General features: G+C 47.9%; 1 protein-coding gene across 2 annotated transcripts in view; it reads left to right on the top strand.

Moving 5' to 3' along the window:
- MAP2K4 (mitogen-activated protein kinase kinase 4) overlaps positions 1-18,753 on the top strand; it is an 89,840-nt gene that overhangs the window by 22,230 nt on the left and 48,857 nt on the right. For both annotated transcript variants that reach the window (XM_050319548.1, XM_050319547.1), the window contains exon 2: positions 13,531-13,633. In XM_050319548.1, the coding sequence (XP_050175505.1) occupies positions 13,531-13,633 (103 nt within the window). The remainder of the gene's footprint in view (positions 1-13,530; positions 13,634-18,753) is intronic.

Raw genomic sequence — 18,753 nt, 5'->3', positions numbered from 1 at the left:
TGTTGGTTGTGGGGTACCCTGGGTGTGAAGGGACTGGAGATCCTGCTGTGCTTTGTCTCTGTGATGGCAGGTCTCACTTCAGTGTGACATGACAGTGACACTCCAGTCCTCAAGTCAGGGCCTGCAAATAGTGCTGCAGGATAAATAAGTATTAAAAAGCACTTTTTTTCAGTTATAGAAAGTGTAGCAATCAAAAGGCAACTTGTCACTGGAGTTCTTGCACTGCGCAAGGAATGGGTTTGTGTGTCCTTTGGGCGAGCAGAATGCTTTGAGCTTGGTGGTGGAAGGAGACCAGAGCTCTCACAGAAGTTTCACCTCCTGACTGTGATCGATGTGCTGGAACCAAGCTCTGCAGAGGCTCGGGTTTGTCCTGGCTGGGAACACTGGGGTTTTACTTATCTGGAACCACACAGAAAAGGAAAACCACAAAACCCTCAGCTTCCTGCTCTGCAGGTAATATGATTGTAGCTGCTTATTTCTCTATACTCTCACTTTGTGCACTGTGTTTGCTTGCATTAGGAATGGCTGTATTAGGCTCTTTAGTTATAATTTTTTAATGTCCTCTTAGATCCATTCTCTCTACACTGATAGGATACAGATTTTTTGTTTAGAGTTGCAACAGCTGATGTACCAAAGCCACAGTCTGTTGTTCTTTGCTGCAGAAGTGTCTTGCTGCAGATCCCTTGGCTGTTGGTTTGGAGTCAGCGTGTCCATCTATCCATTTCTTTCAGGAAGAAATATAGATGTTGTAACTCTTCAGTCTGTATTATCTTTGCTAACAAGAATGTGAAGATTTCTGCCACACAGGTAACAAAAACAGTGCTGGGGTCAGTCAGCTGTTGGCTGTTGGAGGCGTCCCTGCTTGACTCCAGCCTTCAACTGGTGTGGTACCTGCTGCCTTCAGTCTTTCCAGCACAGCAGCATAGCAGAGGCTCATTCCTGGCATTCCAGGTGTTTTGTCAGTTGAATGTCAATGTTGGGCAAGCGTGCCATCACCTTGTGTCTTTCTGAAGAGGGTTTGGTGCTGCCAGACTGTTAGAAGTGCAAATTCTTGTTGGAAACGCCAGTCATTAGACAATGCTGGCATGTCTTGGTATTGGGAATCATGAGCTCCTTCCTCTGCTCATCCTGCTGCAGCATATTGCTAATTCATATTGAATGCTTCCTAAGCCAGTACAAAGCCAGAATTTTTATGAGTACACAAGACTGTTTTTTCTTTTTTTTTTTAAGAGAAACATCAGTCCAAAAGCTGGTGTTCACAGAGCCATGGTGTGATGTTCAGCAAAGCCCCTGAGCGCTCATTAACTGTGTTATTTTGGTGCTGAGAAATAAGTGGACTTAGAGATGCCTTTGGCTCTTTCTGCTGGATTTCAGCACAAGGGGAGGTTTGAACAAAGCAATGGAAATAAACCAAAGTTGGTTTAAGTTTTTTTAGTTTTTGTTTTGTTTGGGTTTTTTTTGTGGTTTTTTTTTTTGTTTGTTTTTGTGGGTTTTTTGTGTGTTTTTGTTTTGGTTTGGTTTTGGTTTTGTTTTTTTTTGCTTTTTTTATTCCTTGCAGTGTGAATTTTTCTTTGGTTTTCCTTCTCCAGTTCCTTGGAAAGCAGAGCAATTCCAGTGCTGGGAGACAAGCTGTGATGTGGCAGCAGGGCACTTCTGGCCACGGTGGAGGTACATGGGGCAAACCCCGGTGCTGGCTCTCGTGTGTCCATTGTAGCATTAAGGATCTGGGGTCCTGCAGGCAGGGAGGGAGCGTGTGTGGATCCCATGGGATCCCTGACCTGGCTGTGGGCAGGTCTGTGCTGGACGGGATCCTGCAGGTTCAGCAAACTCAGGTTGTGTCTCAAGTGCAAGTGCCAGGACAGGTCCCATGGGACAGGGACAGGGGGGTGGTGACAGGGCACTGGGCGAGGGTGGCAGGTCCTGTCCCCTCTGCCAGCACCTGTAGCTGAGCTGCTGGGTTGGGTTTGTGTTGCCCAACCTGCCTTCGAGCCCCAGGGCTCCAGCCAAGTGCTAGGGTGAGTTGGGTGAGCTCCTGGTGGCCCAGCTTGACGGGGTCTGGAGCTCAAGGAGACCAGAGAGTGGGGTGTGGTCAGGGAAGTGAAACCCAGCAACAGTTATTAAATATAGGGATACCAGGGCTTGCTGAGGGGTGGTTAGAGGATAAAAGAAGATCTGAAGGAAGATGTTGTGGGGTTGGTTACTGCTCTCTTCACTGGCATCTTCTCGGTGCTGTGGGTGAGTGCAAGACTGCTAGAAGGACCACTGCAGCTGTTCTTATGCTCTTTGCCTTTGGGTCTAGCCCTTACTTCTGGAATTAGAACATCTTTTTCTGAAATCCATATTGGAAAAGTATAAAAATACAACCTTGCCTTTCTAGAGATAACACTTTTGAAGCTTAGCATAAAATTGCTTTGGATTTAGTGTCTGGAAGTTCTCTGAAGGAGTTAAAAAAGAAAAATACTTTCAAAAGCAACTAAAAGGTTTATATGCTCTGTAGACTTGTGTTTTGATTTCTTGCTTAGCAACTGTACACACCTCCATTATAATTCAGCAGAACTAAGCAAAAATGCTTGTTTGGACCACACGTTTCTAGGTATTCTTAAGATCCAAATCAAAATCTTTCCCAGTGTAACAGTGCAGAAAGAACCTTGCAGCTGAGACCAGGTTTTCAGAAGGGCTTAGCTGCTTTCTAGGTCTGTGAAGGCAGTGATCAAATGTTTGGGAGAACAGCACACCTGGGTGCTCACAAGCAAGAAACCAGCTCATGTGAAGCAGATCCTAACTTGAAAAATTGACTTGGTGTATTTTTAGCTACACATAGATGTCAGGTTGGTAGTATTTGGAAAAAAAAGCATATAGTGCAAAGTTTTGGGTGCATCCATGGAGATCTGCTGTGCTTTGCTTTGTGCAAAATGTCTTGTGGGAAGAGTGAGTTGGCTGAGAAGCAGCCCAGGGCTGGGTCAGTGTTACCCCTGCCCAGGGGAGTCTGAGGCCTGTTAAAAGCCTTGCTCCAGTACAAGTCTCATCACTGTAGCACAAGTTGATTCCAAAATTTATTAGTGCAGCTTGGACAGTGTCTCACACACACACACATACTCTCTCTGCTTAACCTTTCTAGTTATTCAACCAATTGGTAATAGGTAACACATAACTATTCTTATTCCCTTCACTCTGAAGGGTTTCTGAGATGTTCCCCTCCGCCTTCCCCTGCCTACTTTGACTGGTTGTTGCTTTAAAATAATTTGATCCCTTTTTTCTACATAGGCATGTGTGCTGCATGTGGCTTAACAGTAAAGTGAGGCGGCAGCATTGGGGTGGTAGCACCTGTGTGTGCTCCATGCACTGCTCTCATGGCTTCAAGGGGGAGCAGGGCGGGAGCACTGCAGTGGTGTCATCCTGACGTGATCCTGAGGCTGAGTCCTGGCTGGGCATGTGGTGCTGGTGTTGCCTTGTTAGCTTGTCCTGTGCAGGTGGATGTGGCACCTGGGGATGTGGGTTAGTGGTGCACTAGGCAGTGCTGGGGAAAGGGTTGGACTCCATGATCTTGGGGGTCCTTTTCAACCTAAACAGTTCTGTAATTCCCTGATTTCGGGTTACCTGGGCCTCTGCTCATGGAGAAGGCTCTGTCCTGTCCTGTCCTGCCTGCAGTGCTGTCCGAGCTCTATCTGAGCAGCTGACCTGTCTTTGCCCTCCAGTGGCACTTGAGCACCTGCACAGGTCACACAGAGGCTGCAAGGGCTTGTTTTAAGGGGAGATGTGGGAGTGCACCTGGAGCAAGCTCTTTCAGGGTTGGTGTTGCCTAAGCAATCCAAACCACTCACAGAAAAGCAGCACTTTGTGGGCAGTGTCCTCCACATAGGCAGGCTCCAAAAATACCCAGTGGATTTAAAAAACTTAAATGGGGGGAGACAAAAATGAAGCCTTCCATGCCATGGGGATGTGGAGCAAAATGTTCTGTGGTCATGGGGAGCAGCAGCAGGACAGGGAGGATGCTGGGAGGGGGAAGGCAGGGACAGAGAGACTGAAGTCTCTTTCACATCTTGTTTCTTCCTGAGGGCAGGAAATGACAACCTGGTGAGCCAAGGGCTGGACAACTCCCCTGTGATGTGTGCAGGATGAGGAGTCAGACACTTCCCTCATTTCTGCTGACATTCTGAGGAACATTTTGCTTAAATGAATCCAGGTTTGCTCTGCTAATCCCACCTGAGACACCAGTGAGTCCCTGCCCTGAGGACCTCTTTTCTGTGCAGTTGGGAAATCCCAAACTGCTGTGTCAGGAGATGTCTCCTGGCTTGGTGGCCAAGGACTTTCCTTGACCCTCCCTATGGACATCTGGACAGCAATTCTTAACTCCCAGTGCTGTTTCTTGCTTTCAGGAGGGTTCACTTTGTAGCCTCTTTTGTCTTCAGAATTAAAGAACTTGATATTCTACTGAGATGAAGAGAATTGGTTGCTTCCTCCAAAGTAATTGTGTCTCAGAATGGAAAAAGCCACCCCCCAGGTCCTCTGGTTCCTGTTCTTCCCAATCTATGAAGCTGAGTCAAGGCAGGGTTAGGTTGTATCTTAGAAAAAGGTTCTTCCCCCAGAGGGTGGTTGGCACTGAACAGGCTCCCCAGGGCAGTGGGCACAGCCCCAAGGCTGCCAGAGCTGCAGGAGGGTTTGGGCCACACTGTCAGGGACAGGGTGGGATTGTTGGGGTGTCTGTGCAGGGTCAGGAGTTGGACTGGATGATCCTTGTGGGTCCCTTCCAACTCAGGATATTCTGGGATTCAGTCACTTTAGGACTCCTGGTGGCTGGATAAAAGGTGTTTATGGGAGCTGGTGGGATACAGGCTGTGACTGATGTTGCCATTCAATTCCAGGCTACGACTGAAGTTGCCACACATCTGGCTAAGGTGTCTAGAGGGATGATGGAAACGTGCTTGTTGCTTTATCCAAAGAAACTAAATCCTTTCCATTGACCTTAAGCAAAGGCCTCACAGGCAGATTATTTTCCTTGCTTTTAGACCAAATACAGGCTCCTAAAAATTAAAAAGTAAACAAATAAAATCAACCTACCCCCTCCCCAGCCCTCCTCCCTACATTATATTTTATAATTGTTGCTATGCTGTTTCATAATTAAAAAGTGCCTGGCACGGCCCTTTGCATAATTTATTATTGTTGTCTGTCAGGAGGGTCTCCAGGTGCCCCACAATAAATTTCCCAGGGCACTGTCACTCTTTCTTCCTGGCAGCTGCTCTGTGACAGGCTCCACAGGGTTATGCCATGGCTGCCTCAGACACACGTCTGAGGAATATCTTGTGAGTGAAGTGCTGCTGTGAGAGCAGATACAGTCACCTCCTGCCTCCAGGTTCTCCCCAGCAGTGTTTCACCACTGGGCTGCAACTGGGAGTGATGTGTTAAGTGCTGCTCTCCAGCTAGAAATGAGCTGAACCCAGTTTGGGCTGGAAGCTGCTGTCTGAGTGAGTGCTGTGCTCCCCTCTGGGCAGGGATCTGCCCCCACAGCCTGGCACAAGCGTGGCTCTGCCCTGTGTGCATGGGCTGGGACATCCCCCTGGGCTGGGACATCCCCAGGCAGCCCTTGCCCAGGCACAGATTGGAGCTCTTTTACCACAGTTCATCTGTTCCCAAGACTTGGGTCGTGTTAATCCTATTCACACAAATGGTGTTTCTGTGCAGGGTGGCATCAGGGATAATAAATACTGAAGGTTAATTGTGGATTTTGGAGGGCATAGAGACTTTGTTCTCAGGTTTTACTGCTGGGAGTTTAATCTTAATCAGACTGGAATTTCTTGCACTCTAAGCCTAACCTACTTTAGCCAGGCATGGTGGTGTTGGTATTTATAGATCTGCTGCAAATGCTGTTGGATGTAGCACTAATCCTGCATTTCAAGTTGCAGAGGTGTGTTTGCTGGTGCAGCTGTGAGCTCCCTCCTGGCCCTACATTACCCAGATGTCTGTACAAATATTTTGCTTTGGGGTGGTTTCCTGAAGGCAATGGCCAGTAACCCTTCCAGAGTCCTGGCTGCTCTGGACCTGGGTGTTTGTACTCCCTAAGTGGAAGCACACTTGGGGCTGTAGAGGAATTATGGATAAATCCTCTTCCTAATGAGGTGACTCCTAAAAATGAGCTCATTCCTGCAGTGCAGAATTGTCATCTCAGATTTGAAGGCTGACTCTTTGATTGTACTAAATTGAAGTATAATAAATAAATTAAAGGACAATAAATATCAATAACAGACAGACACACTAAAAATACTTGTAGCCTTCAAAGTGAATTTCTGTAGCTGCAATTCTTAAAATAATAACTCAAACCCCAGGCCTCTTCTTTCATCCAGAGTCCTCAGATAGAACTGCACGATATACTGAAGTTCTTCGGGCTTTGTTTTAAACTTTGACTATTTTTTTCTTGCAAAATGGTTTATCATGAGGGTAAGCTGGAAACCTGCTTTAGTCTCCAATTAGTTGTGCTGGTGTTGGAGTAGATCCATAAGCAAGACTGGAAAGGAAGGAAATGTAACTGCAAGATGGCAGGTGGGGAGGGTCCGTGGGCAGGCAGAGCTGTGCTAGCAGGAGCAGGGAGAACCAGCTGGGAATCTTGGGAGCGTTCAGGGCATCAGCAGCTGCAGGGCTGCTGCTCTGAACACAGGTAAATGTTCTCTGCTGTCTCTACATCAAAGTAGGCATTTTGTTAGCAGACAAGGTACAACAGTTTGGTTATTTAAAGCTGTTGGAAGAGCAAAGATCTGTGTCACTGGGGTTTTTTCTCTGTTGCAGGTGAGAGTTGGCACTAGCTTTTCTTGGAGTTGCCCTGGAGGACATCAGACCCAATAGTTTTCTCATAAGAAAATAACCTCAGGCATTCAGCTCTGTTTCCAAATGCAAGCAAATCATCCCTTCCTCCCCATTTTCTCTGTCTTTTTGTTGATGTGTTTTAATTTTACAAGGGAGAGGTAAAAGGGTTACACAGTTCATTGCAAATTTACTGATTGTCCTTCTTGCTGTTTGCTGTCACAACTCATGGTCCTGTGGCTGGATCTCTGTTTTTTCCTGGTTATACTCAAGGAAGGAAGTGCAGACTTGATTCCTGGAGTATCATCACTTCACAAAGGGAGAGTGATGTCAGCATCTGACCAGAGAGAATATTCACCGGTGCCCTGTGACAGGTGCACTCTGTCTGTGACAGCAAGAGGTTGATACTGCAGAGTTGAACTGGGTGGAAGGTGTTTTGGCAGGGATCAGTTTGTATCCCTGCAAGACAGAAACCTTGGAAAAAATCCATTAAACTACTACTGTTTTGAAAGTCTTGGAAAGGGAACATTTTGCTCTGTGTAATGTGAACGTAGTCAGTATGGCAGGCAGGAATGGGAGTGAGGAAATTCTAGGAAGAAATTAAGATTGCTTCTCCAACATGTACCTAGCAGGCCCAGGGCAGGGACTGTCCCTGTGCTGGCCCTGCTGAGGCACCTCCAGTGCTGGGGCAGCTCTGGCCCCTCAGACAGGAGAGACACTGAGGTGCTGGAGCGTGGGCAGGGAAGGGAACGGAGCTGGGAAGGGGCTGGAGCAGTAGAAGGGGCTGGGGAGGCTCAGCCTTGAGGAAAGGAGGCTCAGGAGGAATCTTCTCCCTCTCTGCAACCCCCTGACAGGAGGGTGGAGCCAGGTGGGGGTCTGGCTCTGCTCCCAGGGAACCAGGGGCAGGACAAGAGGAAATGGCCTTGAGTTGTGCCAGGGGAGGTTTAGATTGGCTATTAGGAAAAATTTCTTCTTGGAAGGGGTTATCAGGCATTGGAAGGGGCTGCCCAAGGAGGTGGTGGAGTCCCCATCCCTGGAATTGTTCAAGAAACATGTGGATGTGGCACTTGAGGACATGGTTTAGTGGTGAATTCAGTGGTGGTGCTGGGGTATCATTGGACTTTGTGATCTTAGAGGCCTTTTCCAACCTTGATGATTTTCTGATTCTGTAAATCATAGGTGTCCTAGGTGAAGTAAAAATAGTAGCACCCAGTCTAACTCTGGGAGAATATTCTGGCCTGCACGTGACCTGCTAGGCAGCTGTTCCTGGTTGTGTGAAGACCGGTTGGCTGTGGTGGTGGTGAAGGGGCCTCAGAAAGAGTGATGAGAACTTAACTGCAGAGCCAAGTGCTTGGATTAATTCTGGTGATGGGTAGCAGCACATAAATAATTCTGTGCTTGGCCTAGCACCCAGTCACCAGTGCAGCAAGGCACAGGTGCTGCTGTGAGCCCAGTTCTTCTGGGGCTGTTGTGTAGGTGGGTTTCCAGTGCTCCCGGATGCTTTTCCTGGAGTCTGTTTTGTCTGTGGTTAATGGAATGGCAAGAGATGTGCATTTGGGAAGTAGCAGGACACAAGGCATCACTCCCTTACCATTGTTCCACACATAGGCCTGGTTGTAGAATGACAACATCCTTCTAAAAATGGTTTAGAGGACACCACCACTACCACTACCACTTTAAGGCTGTGGAGATTTGAAATAAGGTTTGTTGTCCTTATGGGTAGAACATTTAACTTGCAATCAGAAAGCTATTTTTGACTGGTTTTGGTTTTGTTTTGTTGTTTTTTTTTTTTTTTTTTTCTCAGAGAGCAGCATAATTTAGGATGCAATCCTGGTTAGATTCCCTCAAAGTCAGTGCTTCCCTTTCCACTTCAGCTCAGCCAAAGCCCAGGCCATCGTGCTTTCAAACACAGTCTGGACTTGGTATAACTGTTAACACACAGCTGCCCAAATCCACTGCTCACAACTGGGAAGACCATAAGTCAAGGAACTTACATGGTTTCAGGTCTGGTGTCGAGAATTAACCTAATTTGTGAAAAAGTGATCTATTCTAAAGTTAGTTTTGGTTTCTTTCAAATCATTGCTTCTCACATAATCTTTACAGTAAAAGTTCTCAGAGAAGTAGATGTCATAGTGGTTGATGGTTAGAATGATGTATAAAGTTAGCAGAACCTTTAAAAGACATTTAATTTGTGTTAGGTGAGTATTTCTGCAGCACATTTTCTGACAGTTTTGGTCGCACAGCCTTGGTGGGGACAGGCATTAGTGAATTCCAGGAGCACCATTAGCCCCAGGCCTGTTTGTTGTAGTGGGACAGGTGGGACTGTATTGAATCTGTGCGTAGCAAAATCACAGCAAAACTCTTGCATCTAAAGACGGCTCTTTTGCCTCTGGTTAGAATGAGTGTCTGCAAGGCATAAGGACATGGAGTTGTCAAAAGTCTTTCTTAGTGTGAAACTCAAGACTCTTGAGTCCATAGCTGAAGCACTCGGGTTTTGGAAGGCTGCTGGAGAGCACAGCTTGCTTTGGCTCTCCTCAGACTTTTGGTCCATTTGAGTGTGTTGTTTCACTTACAGTAAGTGTTTCCATGTGATCCCTGCTACATGGAAATTCCTGACATTTCTCAGGATGTTCATTTCCCCCTGGTCAAGTTCCATGTTCATCAGCTGAGCAGAAGCAAATCATCCTGTTTGCTTCCCAGGGGCAGCTTGTGCTTCTGTATTCTTTGGATTTGTAGAAAATCCAGCTCCAGATGGTGGACTGACATAATTGAAACTATCCTTAGAAATCAATAGACCAGTGCTTAACTATGATAAAAAACATTCTGTCCCAGTGTGAATGCAGGAGGAAACTTGGTGTATAATGTTTGCAAGTAGCAAGAATAGGAGCAGGCTGTGAGAAGAGATTTTTCTAATCAGAGTTTGTAGTTAATTGTGCCAATTTTGGTGTTGGGCCACTTCAAGTCCAGCATTCTTCTGGGCTGTATAAACGATGGTGTGACAAAGGGAAAATCTCATGACACAACATTGTCGCCCTTGACAGAGGCCTGGGGTTTGAGTGGGTGAATGAAACAGACTGAAAGAATGATGCAAGAAATCCCTGGCCCTACTCTGAGAGCAGATTGGTGGTGCCATAGCAGGAGCAGAGAGCGAGGGGCTGTGTGGCCCTTCCCTGCAGCTCCCTGCCCGGCACCACCCCTGTGCCTGCCCACGCCTGGGGGGCTGTGGATGGGTGGGGGGGGTGTTGCAGGGATGAGCCTCAGCATCCTCCAGATCCTTGGCAGCCTGAACTGCATCTGGTTTTGCTGTGTATGGGGAAGGGAGGTGCCCTCAGGGGAGCAGTCAGGCGATGGTGGGGTGTTGTGACAGGCCGTGTACTTGCAGAGGGTCCTGCCAGGAACCCTCTGTTTCCCCAGTGCTGCAGACCTGCCCTCAACTGTGTGCTGGGCTCAGGGCACAGCCAGGAGGTACAGAGTGCTCTGCTGGCTGACAGTGGTGCGAGTGTCAGCTGGGAAGGGATCCTTGCAGTGGGAGTGGTGAGACACTGGCATGGGTTGCCCAGGGAAGGTGTGGGTGCCCCGTCATTCAGAGTTAGCTTGGACAGGGCTTTGATCAACCTGAAGTGGAAGGTGCCCCTGCCCATGGCAGGGGTTGGAACGAGTTCATCTTTAAGGTCCTTTCCAACCCAAACCATTCCACGATTCTGTGATTCTTTGAAGTGAGAATGAAGCATTACTGTCACCTGGCACTCTTGGAACCAGCGTGCTGTTGCTCTATCAGTGCCTGCCTCTCACTGTCCTTGGCTTCCCATTGCACTGCCTTCTCCAGGAGATTGGAGTGGCCAAGTCCAAGCAGGAGAGAAGAGTTGCTTATCCTGACAGTGCTGTGTGTATAGATGCAGTCATCTGGTGCAAAGTGAGGATTGCTTTGTGTGCACGTAAGTAACATAAATAAGATATTCCTCGTGCTGCATGGCTCAGTGGAGGGCAGGGATGGAGGTCAGGCAGGACTTGGAGATACCAGGCCTTTCCTCTGAGCTGGGGAGAGGGACCCTGTGACCCCAACTAGTTTTTTTTCAGAAGAACAAATTATGTGTAATGAACATGTGGAAAAAATCATCTTCATATGGAAAAGATTAAAAAAAGCTTTGAAAATGCATTGTTGGAAGGTGGAACCTCATGCTGGGAAGTCAGTTTGCCAGGCAAGATGGTTAATGGGTATTTTGGGCATTATTGCATTTGCTAAACTACATTATTTCTTTCATTATTTTTTTTTCCACACAACAAAGCAAAATAAGCAAAAATGTTTTCCACAAAACAAAGCTACTAGGGTGAAAGTACCCCAAAATAGACCAGCTTTCAGCACCAGCAGGGGCCTTTTTTCCTTATTCTGGCCATTTACTTAAGAGTTGGACTGGATGATCCTTGTGGCTCCCTTCCAACTCAGAATATTCTGTGATTCTGAAATTATGTCAAATCAGAATCAGTACTTTTAACAGGAGCAAGCCAGTCATGGTTACCTTGCTGCAGTGTGCTCAGGATTTTTAACAACTAGTATTTTATCCTTTCCTTGCAGTGCTGTAGCCTGGTCCGTGCTGTGCCATCTCTTTTTGGGTACCACACTCAGGAAGGGCCCATCGTGGTGCTGAGCACTGTGCTGAGCCCCCCTCACCCAGGCCAGGCATCCTTGCCTTTGCTCTTCCCCACCATCCCTAGTGATGAGAGGCCCAGGATCACTGGTGGGACCTTATGGAAATCTGCTGGTGAATTGTTACCAGAAAATGGAATGTGTTTTTTACATGGTTGATGCAAAGCATTGGATAATTCATTTCCTGCTGTTGGATTTTTTGCACGTTCCTTGTGTGGTGTTTATGTGTAAGAAATTCGGTGATTTTAGCAAATGCAACATGTGTGCAGATATTTCTGGATTATTGTATAGCAGCAGGATTAAAACTGAAGTTATCTAACAGTGATTTAAAAGGCTGATAGAGGAAACAGGGGTCATCTCTGTGTGGAAATCAGAGGAGTGACTGGAGCTGTGCCACGGGCTCCGTGTGCTGAGCTCCTGCAGTGGCACCTCAGGGCAGAACTTCCCCCCAGTAAGCTGAGCTGTCACTGTCCCAGCTGAGCTGGGGGGGGGTGGAAAGTGTTGAGAAGCCTTGGCTGGGTGTGGGTGGGTGCTGGCCACAAGCTTTCTTGGCCTCTCAGGCTGCAGGGTGGGTGTATTTCTTTAGAGGGAATGCTTAATCCTGAGGTGTGTTGGGTTTATCAGGCTGGTTTTAGATGTATATTGCCATGGTGTTCTTCAAGATCCTTTCCATCCTCAAGGGTTCTGTGATTCTGTTAGCAAGGTGGGTCTGTCCTCCCAAGCAACAAGCAATAGGAACAAGAGGAAATATCCTCAAGTTGTGCCAGAGGAGGTGTAGATTAAATATTAGGAAAGATTCGTTCACCCAAAGGGTTGTTGGGTCCTGGCCCAGGCTGCCCAGGGCAGTGCAGTCACCATCCCTGGAGTGATTTAAAAGATGTGGATGTGGCACTTGGGGACACAGTTTAGTGGTGGGTTTGGCAGTGCTGGAGGAAAGCTTGGTGCTCTTCAACCTGAATGGTTCTGTGATCCTCATGCCCTGAAATTACTCTAAGTGCTTTGACTTATTTTTTTATCCTTTTTTTTTTTTTTTTAATTGGAGTTACCCAAAACACCTCTTTGTGCAAGGTGAATGCTGGAGAGCAGAATGGTGCCTTTTGGCTTTAACCCAGGAGGGTTGTGGGATGGTGAGGAATACGACACCCGCTCTAGGGTGCAGGTGAAAGAAGTTGTTGTGGGTGGTCAGTGGTGGTGCTTAGGGTGGTCAGTGCCTCCTGGGATGAGCAGCACTGGGAAGCCAGAGGGGTTCAGTTCAAGGCTCCTGGGAAGGTGGGCTGGAAGAGGTGCCATCTCAGGTGTTTTGGTGGGGAGGAATGCAGGTTTCCTGTGGGCAAACGGGGACAAGACAGGGTTTTGTGCTCCCCAGGGGGAGTGCTGGGAAGGGACAGCTGCCTTTGTAGCCCCTGATCCTGCTATTGCTTGAGCAGGTCATCTCAACTTCAATGGCAAGTACAGAACCAGGACCCCTCCCACAGTGCTGTTTGTTTATTTTTTATTTCCCCACACTTCCTCAGTTGGCTGCAGAGCAAAGCTTTCCCTCACCTGGTAACCCCTCGGATGGCCTGAATTTTTCTCTCTGCTTGGCATCCCACTTTGCAGAAGGAGCTCACAGACCTCCACCCTCCCTCAATCTTGACCATCTCCAGGTCAGGCCCCCCGCCAGCCCACTTGGTTGGGTGTTCCACAGAGTGTCCTTTCCCTCGGCAGTGCCAACCCTGGGTCTGTGGAGTGCCCAGGGCAGGTCAGGCCCCTTTACCCCCTTGGATGTGCATGGAGGATGGCCAGGGCCATGGTGAGGAGGTGCCCTGTGGCTGCTGGAGCCCTGGCAGGTGATGCAGGTGCTCCACCTGTCGCAGGAGGTGCTCTGGACACCTCTCTTTGGTGACTGCCTTGGAATGAGCCAGGGAAGACCTTGGGGTGTGAGCCGACTGTGTCTCCATCCCCACGTCCCTGACATGAGCTGTGATTTGCTAATGTTGTTCTGAAATGCATTTTCCTTTTCTTACAATGTGTCATTTTTTCCTGTTTATTTCCAGATGCTCTCAATATTTTGTTGCTGACAAAAAGTTTACTTTATGTTCGTTGTCTCCCAGGTAAACGCAAAGCGCTGAAGTTAAATTTTGCAAATCCACCTTTCAAGTCCACAGCAAGATTTACTCTAAATACTTCTGGAGTTCCTTTCCAAAATCCACACATGTGAGTATAAAGCCAACGGCACAACTAGTGGAACAACTTTGAAATGATTTAGCCAACACCCAGTGTTAGTTAAACGCAGTTTGATTACTCCAGGTATTTGTAGGTTGTTTGAATCTCTCAGTTTGAGTCACTGTAGAAGATTTTTCTTTCCAGAATTAAAGAAATTAAATTGGGTTCATCCTGTTTTACCCTGGGGCTAATGCCTTCCAGAATTGAGATACTGTAGCTGATAATGCTAGATATGCCTGTAATTAATTTCCAGACTGATTCACTGTCATTTTCCTATCTCTTTATTCAGCTTATTACTTTTTGTTAGAAGTTCTTGTTTCTGTGTTACTTGTGAAAGCCATAACTATGATAGATTTGTTTGCAGCACTAAAATAGACTAAGGTTGAGGATTATCATTTTACCAACAGGGAGATATTTGGGAGTTACACAGAGATCAGGTCTCAGGGACGTTTCCAGCCAGCTTAGCTCCAGGATATCCCTGTCCAAAGTCAGAGTGCAGGAGTGGCACAGAACAGTTCCTGACACTAGTTCATACCAGTGTGCACCAGCATGGGAAAGGTCAGCTTTGTATCCTCAGATCCACCAATCAGTCTGTCCTCAGATCCACCAGCCCAGCTGGGTGATGTCTCACCTGCAGCTGCTCCGTGGGGCAGGCGCAGCAAGCACACAAAGATGCCCCACATTTTTCTTCTCTAAGGTCTCAGGAGTTTTGTCACTGTCAGGGCTCAGAAACTGCACCTGCAGCCTCTCTGCTGCCTGGGCTCTCCAGGGTGTCCCTGTCACAGGCTGCTCCTGCTTGGCTCTGCATGTTGCTGCCTCTCTCCTGGAGCTCAGTACCTTCTGCTTCCCCAGGACAAACCCACTGGGCTCTGTTCCTGGGAGCTTCTTCATGCTGGGGATTTTCAGTCAAGCCATTAATGAGTTAAAAACATGTTTCTGATTAGTTATTGATGGTAATTACAACATTGAGAAAATTTATAGAGTACTTAAGGTGATTTTTCTTAAAACCCTGAGTACCTTTCCAGCAAGTCCTCCTCTTTCCTTCTCTTTTCCTCTCTGAACTAGAGTATTCTTGCTGGTTGTAGAGTTCATGTTTAGATATTCACTTTCTGGGTCTCATCACATCATCAAACCCTCATAAGGATTTTGTACAAAACCACATCTGGGGCTCTTTTCTCTCTCTGACATCCCTAGTCCATTAAATAAAGGACTTAGGCTCAGCTAGTGAGTTCCCACCATCAGCCACCTATAGGGATTTGACTTTTCTGTATTTATTTTATCTGTGTGGATTTCTGTCTTGGATTCATTGGAAGTCACGGTGGCTCCTGTCTAGCGCAGAAGAGCTTTCAGTGTTAGTCCACGACATCTTAAGTTTCGTGTTTGTGCAAGTGACTGTCAGCACTGTGCAGGAAGAAGGTGCTGCTTTGTCTCTGTGGGAGATGCAGTTGTTGGCAGGGGTTGAATTCTGGGCTAGTTAATGGTGCTATGGATTCTGAGGGCTTGGAAGTGTTTTGTGTTGGATGTGATAGCTGTTCAAGTGCATAAATTGATGGCGATGTGTCTGTGCCAAAGCTTTCTTGGGAGGTTCCGAGCTGTAGTGGCCATTTCTGTTTCAAGGAACTGGATGCAGTTGGTTGGATTGCTTTCTCTGCAGTGAGGCTGGCTGAGTTTGGATACAGCTAGTTGTCCTCATGTCCTCTGTGTGTCCGTGGCAGATGATGTTCCTCAAAAGCAGCGTTGACATATTCTGGTTACACTCTTCTGTCAAGTGTTTGTCTCGCGGCTGATGTATCTCCATCTCCTTCCTCTTCTCAGAGATGCTGGAATGTTTTTTTTGCTCAGTTGGCTAGAAACCTTTTCTGGATTTTGGATTTGAACTGGATATTCCAGACCTCCTTGCCCAGGTGTGCTCCCAGTGCAAAGTGTGTTTCTGTTCGCCAGGTCACTTCTCCTCAGCCTGGTGGGGTGGCGTGGGGTGGGGGGACCCTCCCGACAGGAGCGCTGGCTCCACGCTGCTGGGGTTTGCCCTGGGCAGACACTGTTGGCCCAGTGGATCTGAAGATAGAGAGGTGAATTTCTCACATGGAATTTGGGGTTCTCTGGGTTCTGTTACTTGGATCCACAGATCCGGAGGTGTCCTGTTGCTCCTGCCTCCAGGAGGGCAGAGAGTCCTGTTGCCTGTGCTGAGCTCTGGTTGAGGCATGAGAGGAGGCAGCCAGGGGTGACTGCAGCTGCCAGGAGATGGGAATTGCCTATTAGCTGTATTTCATTTGATTGAAAGGTTTTGTTTGGGAAACTGCTCAGGCTGGATTGGTGGATATCCGGGTGAGAGTGTGATTTCTTATTGCATAGACAGTAAAGGGGCAAATGGGGCTCCTCGTGCCGCTGTGTGGGTCAGGAAGGAGGAAACCTCTGTGGAAACTGGAGCAGAGGCATGGCTGTCAAGGAGGGGAGACACATCATGCCACAGGCAGCCTTCCAAATTTCAGGCTATGTGGTGTAGCTGTGCTCCTCTCAGTGCCAAGGCTCCGTACCAGGATAAAATGGGTACAGACCCCACATACCCTGCCAAGGTGTGAGTTCAGCTTTCTTTTGAGAGTTTGTTTGTTGATCTGGGAGATCTTCAGGAGGGTTGGAAAGACAGTTGGGAAGTGTAGTGGAAACAATTTTGGGAATTGCTGTAAGCCAGGGGTGGAATTTAGCTCCAGCGAGCAGGGGGGATGCACACACAGGCTGGAGAGGACTCGATGTCGTTTCCACAGGGAGGCTTTCCAGGTGATTTGTTTGAGATTTCTGACTCTGTTCATTCATACTAGTTCCTTGGTTTTCGTAGCACGTTACCTGAGGAATGATTTCAAGGCCATGGAATCTCAATTGCAAAACATGGCATTATTAGGACTCTGCTCAGTGCTTCCCAAATGCCTTTTCTTGCAGGGCACGGAGACCCTTTACTCCCACTGTGCTTCTGCCTGGACACTGTTCCTACAGCTTCACTTCTGCCCTGGGTAGAGGCTTTCAGCCTCAGAGGCTGTGCCCTGGAATACTGCGTCCAGGGGGAGACAGTATAGATTACACAACTGGATGTAGAAGGTTGAGATATCAGTTCCCAAATCTTTTACCTACCCCTCACTGTCTTTTCTTTCACATCTGTGGAGGTTTTGAGCCAGGTGTTATGGTTTGGGTCCAGGTTGGGACTTTATCTCTCCAGGCTGTACAAGTGTGCAGCTGTGGGAGAACAGGAGGTGGGAACCAGAGCAGGATACAGAGCAACATGGAAAAATGTGAGACCATATGCAGGAACAGGAGGAGCTGGGGAGTGGTTGGGACCTCTGAGCTTTGCTGGACCGTCTCCATGGGGGCCTTGGAGCTGGGAGCTGGTGAGGGCTGCAGTGGTGGCTTGACCTCACTGCTCCTCACTCCCATCCCCATCCAGCCCACGTCACCCTGAGCCCCTGCCCAGGACACCTTCCTTCTTCATTGTTGCCAGGACATCACCACCACCTGGGTCAGGATGGTCAGGAGATCACCTATGTCACAGGTGACCAGGAAATCAAGGAAGGAGGAGATAAGCGAGGCTGCAGCTGCTCAGGCTGGAGCCAGGGACAGGACCCCTCACATCTCCAGTGCTGCAAGGGGCTTGCCCTGAGTATTTTCTGAATTAGAACATGTTATTATCGGGGGCTTTGAAGTGACCTTTAAATGGAAGGCTGTGTGTGACTTGAAATGAGATTAGAAACTGGAGGTGCCTTTCTAATTCTAGAATTTGGGCTGTGGCTCCCTGAAATCTCCCCTCCTGGTGATGTTGAGGGTTGAGACATCCCTTATTCCAGCTAAAAGATGCTGTGAGTTGTTTCCTGTGCAGATCCTATCGGGTAGGTGGGCAAAGCCCCAGGAGGATGTGGGTGAGCAGCAGGAATCGAGGCAGGGGTTTGGAAGGGAGGTCCATTCTGGTTCTGTGACTGCATGTGATGGAGGATGTGTCTCATTTGATTCACATGGGACTTCTCCCACCAACTCCTCTCTAGAAGTGCAAAGAGGTTTTGTCTAGGTATGACATGTACCCGGCCAGTTCACAGAGTGTCTGGCACAGTTTTAAGCAGAATTTTACATGTACAAAGTAAGGCAGAGTAGAGCTTGAATTGCAGAGAGTAGTTGAAGAATATAATTCCTACTTAAAAGTATGCAGTCTAGAGAAGATGTTAAGTTTTCTACTGATGGTTGATGCCACAGTGCCTGGTCAGAGTCAGTGAGTGATTGCCATGCTGTGCAGGCTGAGGAGCAGTCAAGGCTGTAGAGACCTGCCAGGTGAGCCCATGGCTCTCATGAGTTCAGGCTGAATTTCTGACTTAGACCAGATTAACAATTGCTAACTTTGTTTTCCCTGCAGCAGAAGTTGCAGATGCTGGAGGACACAAGCCATGGTTAGGGTGAGCTCTTCGAATTCAAACCCATTATACTGACTGGAAAGTGTCCCACCTTTTACCTCATCTGTGCTGTGTCCAAGTAGGATTTAGGTCACAAGCAAAATTAGATTGCTCTCTTATCTCTGTGGAAACTTTACAGGCAGCTTACAGCTGGTGGCCTTTGCTGAAAGGAGGCTCAGATCACACTGACAGGGGAGTGATGTGGTGAGGTGTGACTGTGGCTGTGCACAGCATGGTGCCTGGCTGGGCTATGCTGCCCGTCACTCTGGAACCAAGTTGTTCAGTTGGCTGTAGATGAGTTTTTCGGTTTTCTATAGGAAATGGTGTTTTCTTTTGGTGCAGGGATGGCTGGGTGTTGACTTAGGGGATTTAGATCCACCTGCTAAGAAATGAGCATGCACAAAGAATGTTGTTTGGCATCTGGTTCACAGCATGTTGCTCTTGGAGTGTTCTGTCTGCTGCCTGGGAAGTCTCTTGACTGTCATAGGTGCCACCTTTCAAGAATCTGATCACCCAAGTGTTGCCCCTGGAAAGGTGACAAAATGAAATGACCTCTCCTAATGTTCAGACTTGGTGTGTGTAGTGTCCAGTTGAACTCCACAGCCTCCCTATGCCATGTGAGTGTCTTCATGGATTCACTGGAACTTCAGCTTCCAGAGGTACCCTGTGTGGACCTTCTCCTTGGGA

This window comes from Myiozetetes cayanensis, unplaced genomic scaffold (assembly GCF_022539395.1).
Source record: "Myiozetetes cayanensis isolate MyiCay16 unplaced genomic scaffold, myiCay2020 scf22, whole genome shotgun sequence".
Taxonomy (NCBI): domain Eukaryota; kingdom Metazoa; phylum Chordata; class Aves; order Passeriformes; family Tyrannidae; genus Myiozetetes; species Myiozetetes cayanensis.
The sequence above is the reverse complement of the archived record's forward strand: the minus strand, read 5'-3'. Positions and strand labels throughout refer to the sequence as shown.